This window comes from Mustela erminea, chromosome X (assembly GCF_009829155.1).
Source record: "Mustela erminea isolate mMusErm1 chromosome X, mMusErm1.Pri, whole genome shotgun sequence".
Taxonomy (NCBI): Eukaryota; Metazoa; Chordata; class Mammalia; order Carnivora; family Mustelidae; genus Mustela; species Mustela erminea.
Window position 1 is genome coordinate 20,324,445 of NC_045635.1, and position 5,111 is coordinate 20,329,555.

Here is a 5,111-nt window from a genome sequence, read left to right on the forward strand (position 1 = left end):
CAAAGCTCACGTTGCATTGAGAGAGGGAGGCTATGGATTAGAAACGGTGGGAAAGCAGAGAACTGTATGGTGGGAAGCCATGCAATTAAAAAACTGACTGAAATTATTACCTGATTTCATAATTGACAGAATATTTAATTCAGATATAGTAAATTGACACACCTCTACACAGAGACAATTATGACTGACTGTATAACACCTGACAGAATCAATTATAACTGACTGTTGTTTGATACCTTTGCACGGAAATAAATGAAACAGACATTCAGAACAGAGACGGCTGCTGCCTGTGTGCCTAAGCCTGCCTTAATTAAAATAAAATAACCAGTAGGCGATGTTAAAATGTCTTTGCCTCGTGGGTTTCTAGTTGAATGTGTTTCCTTAAGTCCAAAGGGGGTTTTTACAAAGAGTACAGCTGAAAGAGATTTTTGGTTTACTGATACGGAAATAAAATCTCTGAAGTGGAGATGCTTTCCTTCGATGGGAAAATACTCCCATTTGACCAAACAGTTCTAATGTTTGCTTGAATCTGTTACTTCTAAATAAAATATTTAAGACAGGTTCGACCTGCAGGTGATGGTTTAGTTCATCCCGTGTAGAAAACACCGTAACTTGCCTGATGATGAGGTTTTTTATTCTAATCAGTAGAAACCACCTTTTAAATTAGCAGTTCATTTTAGTATCTGATAAAATACTGTCAATAATTAATGTCTAGGCTACCTTGTTTTTTCACTGTTTTCATAAGGGTTGGGGACAGGATGTTTCTGATAACCAGTATATGACTCTAAGGAGTCAGCATGTAGAAAGCCCGGGAAGCTGCAGATACGCGTTCCTCAAAGGTTATTCCCAGGAAAAGAAGATTCACTTCACTGGGGTACTAAGATGAGTGATTTCCAGGTGATAGTTGAGGCCACTGGAGTTGATTTCGCTGATGCACCTGAGTGTAGAAAGAGCATTTCCTTCCCCAGTTGACGAAGTTTGGATTTTTCCACGCTGGTTGCTGAAACAGCAACAGCCCCGGCCCCTGGCATCACTGTGCACCGGGCTGGGCTGGTCTTCCCTGCCCCTTGCCGGATGGACTCTTGGAATCTCTTAACAGTTGTTGTCATTGGGTGCCTGACCTGCAGTGCCTGTGTCAGTGGCCTCTTTACCGACTCCCAAAACCAGAGCAGGGAGAAGGAATCACGTGCTCCTAGCCACATTAACTGGTTTCCACCATTTAACACTGGTATTTTCCCTTGAGTTCTACCGTGGTGGGCGTAGCAGTAAAGGAAACAGGAGAGCATTTTCATGCGAAGCCTAATGTAGGGGGCCTAGGTGCCTGACGGGGGCCAAGAATAAGCACAAAGAAGGGGTGAGCCCGCCCTCCCCACCCCCGCTCCCCGCTCTGGCGCGCCTGTGCCAGCTCGTGCAGTTCTGTTTCCTAGAAGACCTTCCATATGTTATTGATTAAATTCTCACTGGGGAAGCAAGTGGGAGCTTTTATCTGCATGTCCAACTGGCGTGCAGTGGTGCCTTAGCTGTATTGACCGGCTATGGGATATGCTGGCGGTCACACTCATCTTTTCCGAAGAAGAGCACCGAGTGACGCTGGTTGTCATTCTAACTCTGCTGTGTGGCAGCGTAAATAGTCCCCTTTCTAACCAACCTGGTGGGAAAAGTCAATATCCCATCAGCAGAGGAGGTAAACACATCAGGAGCGAGGCCCTCTCCCTTCCTCCCCTGCCCCGGATTCTGGCTGCTCTTGAAATGTGCGCCCCCAGTCAGCACCTGCGCGTGTGTCATTCACATGCACGGGGCGCGGGCCGCAGCTCTGGCCTGCGGGGAGGCGGCCGCCACCGCTCGGGGCCATTGTGGCAGATTCCCAGACTCCGATAATTAGAACTTTCAAAGTGTCTTTCTGTAGTCGGCTGCCGGTGCCTCCCTCTCTCGATTGCTCCTCGGCCCTCTTTTTCCACCCCCATTGGGCATTTAAATCCTCGCCACAAAACTTCTTGTTGTTGTTTCTTGAAAGGCAATTGATGTAATTTAGAAAAGGTTGCAGGGAACAAATGGGAACTTGTAGCTAAGGAACAAAAATCTGGAGACCCAGCTTTAGTGTTCTGGGTGTTTTGTAGATTTTCGTGTTGCTCTGTTGTTGCAGTGGGGTTTTTCTTTCTGTGGTTGATGTGCACTCCCTTCCGTGTTTCCTTCCTGATACTTTCCTATTCCGGGGCACTGGGCAGCCTGACTTGGCACAGGCCGGCATCTGGGGGCCTGCGCATCTCATTCTGGGCGCTGGCACGCAGGGTAGCGTGAGGGCGGCGCACAGGTGAGCCTGTCCTCCCCACTGTGGGCTTGGGCTTCTGGATACCCAGGCTTTCATTTCTTCATCCCAGATTTCCAGCTGTGTGTCCCGGGGCGAGTGACTTAACCACCCACCTTCAGCCAGCAAATGGGGGATCCTAAATAAATAAATAAATAAATAAATAAATAAATAAATAAATAAATGTCGGCCTTTCCAAACACCTTAAGGGGTTCCTGCGCAGCTCTGAACTAAAACTGTGTCATCTAAAGCATCGGGGAAGGGCCCCTCCCCTAGGGATCACCCTTATCCTCAAAAGATCAGACCTCCGTGTCTCGGCCCTTACTGCTCCTTTAAATGAACCAAGGGCAGAGGTAGCAGGCTCTGGGGAAGGAAAGGAAGCCTCTCCTCTCTGGCTGGTAGAGCCCTTCTCAGAATGGGAAGGCCAGGAGCGGCAGGAGACAGAGGACCGGCCGCTGCATACCCAGAGTTCACAGGCATACGGTGCGGACAAAGAAGAAGAAGGAGTCTTACCGATGGACAGGTGCTCTCTGGACAGCCTACCCCTTACCTCTGTCAACAGAGGCATTTTGTGTTGCACAGGGACACAGACCAAAGGGCCTGAAAGCCAACTAGGCCCAGCTGCTCCAGGGACTTAGCTCCAGGAGGCTCTGGCTTCCTTCGAGATGAAGGCTTTGCTGCCGCGTCCATACCTCGCACACGGTTGCGCGCATGTGCTGGGCAGCGCCGCAGGAGTGCTGGCAACAGGCTGGCTTCACCTTGGTGGCCGCAGCCCGGCCGGCACCTGCGGCTCGCATCACTAGAGCGGGACCCTGCCTGTCCCACAGGGCGCTGTGTCAGCTAGGTGGTGAGCAGTGGCAGGCAGGGCAGAGGAAGAAAGGCTCCCACAGAGGAATCTAGGGGTCTCACCCACCCCGCGCATGGGACTGGCCCCGGGTGTAGACCAGCCACGGGACCATGAGGACATCTGAGACACGGAACTGCAAACCGAATCCGCGCCCTCTTCTCTAGTGCTTGACCAGTAAATAGTCAATGGTCTTTAAAGACACTACCTCTGAAACTTGTAAACCTTTTATTTTTATTTCTTTTTAGATAAGTGGAAGAAGTTTTTTACCCCCAAAGTTCGTCAGGACTACCAAAAACTCAAGAACACTGCAGAGCAGTTCTTGGCCCGAAGTGGCTACTCGGAAGTGAACCTCAGCAAACTCTTCGCCGACTGTGCCGTGAGGCCGTGAGGGCACCCCAGAAGGGGCAGCCTGGGTGGGTGAAGAGAGACGCCCAGCTTCCTGGCCACTGCACCACCTCCTCCAGACCCTACCTGCTTCTGGGCCATCACGTCTCATTTAGGACCACCGCATCTCCTGTTTGTGCGCATGGGGCTTGGGAGGGGCATTACTGACGGGGACCGGGAGACCGGGGACCGCAACAGTCATTCGCCGGCCAAGCAGCAGAGCACGTCGGAAGAGCCTTCCTGTCGTAGTATGACCCCAACTACTGAAACACAGCCTAGAGCCCACTGCAAAGTGGCTGAAGAGCTGGCTGCTTCGTATTTAGGACTGGGTTTCGAGGGGAGGGGCTGGTGAGGGACGAGAAATTAATTGAGAGTGGCTGGAATGCAGGGGACCCCAGGCTTTGCCCCAGGGCCTTCAGCAGAGATGCCCCCAGAGAGAGAGATTTATGAAGCCTGGTAGGAGCGCTAACATTTTGCCTTTTCACACGCCAATTAAACCCAGTCTGAACCCAACTGTTGCCCCAGCCTCTGGCTTCAGGAGTGGCTGTCCTTTTCAGTCTTGTCTTTTATATAGGTAGCTGAGGGGGGAGATGGAGAAGCCTTGCGTTGACTAAATAGATTAAAGAGAGCTTACTTGTTTATTCAATTGGCCCAGAGCTGCCCGTGCACACCCGTACTGGGCAGGTGTTTTACACTCACATTCCTTCTTTTCCCCCTTAAGTAGAAAGTCCAGGTAAGGTTTATATAGTAGGAAAACACATTTAAAATAATTTGATATCCTATAACATTTCCTTTAAAATGTGTATAGGTTGGGGAAAGGATCACTGTGTTGTGTTCAGAAGAAATTGGGAAGAGGTTTGGCGAATTAGCCCCGGTGCTGTTTTGGTTTTTTCTGTTTCGCTTTTTTTTTCCCCCTTTCATTTCTTCACAGTGGTGCCTCTTTGCCGGAAGCCAAATGTATTTCAAGATAGCAGTCTTTCCATTCTTACAGTATGTGTGAGATTATACTAACAGAATCTATTTCCCCTGTACACTGTGCTATATATTTTTTAAAATGTCTACCTGTTTTTCTACAAGAAAAATATGTTGTGCTTCCATCCCCTCTCCCTGTCCCCTGCTTAAATAAAGTTTTCTGAAAGGAAAGCAGTTGCAGTGAATCTTTGTCAGGTGCAAAGTGTTGGCTAGAGGTGGCAGCCAGGAGTAAGGGATGACTGGAGGCCAGCCCCTTCCCAAACCTCAGCCCGGTTCGAAATCAGCTCCGAGATGCCCAAGTGATGTTTGTCCAAATGTTCTGAGTAGCATTTGGGAGAATTCCTGTGGACCTCAGATCATTTAAGAGATGAAGTAAGGTTTCTCATGTGCTTTGCTGACTTGGACAGCCAGAGAGCTAAGCCAAGAGCCCAGTGGTATCTATTTTTGGAGAGCGAGACCCAGTGGCTCTTGGGAGAAAGGCCCCTCACAGGAGAAAGGTCGCTCAGCACAGACACTAGTGAATCCCCTTGTGAAAACAGTGGAGATGATACCATCTTCTGTCTTGCTTTGCTTTCTCTTTCCTCTCCCTCACTTTGTCCTCTG

At 49.7% G+C, this 5,111-nt stretch overlaps 1 protein-coding gene across 1 annotated transcript in view; it reads left to right on the forward strand.

Moving 5' to 3' along the window:
* Positions 1-4,679, forward strand: part of POLA1 (DNA polymerase alpha 1, catalytic subunit) — a 302,939-nt gene extending 298,260 nt beyond the window's left edge. The window contains exon 37 of the mRNA XM_032329645.1: positions 3,398-4,679. Within this exon, the coding sequence (XP_032185536.1) occupies positions 3,398-3,540 (143 nt within the window). The 3' untranslated portion in view covers positions 3,541-4,679. The remainder of the gene's footprint in view (positions 1-3,397) is intronic.
* The last annotated feature ends 432 nt before the right edge of the window (positions 4,680-5,111 follow it).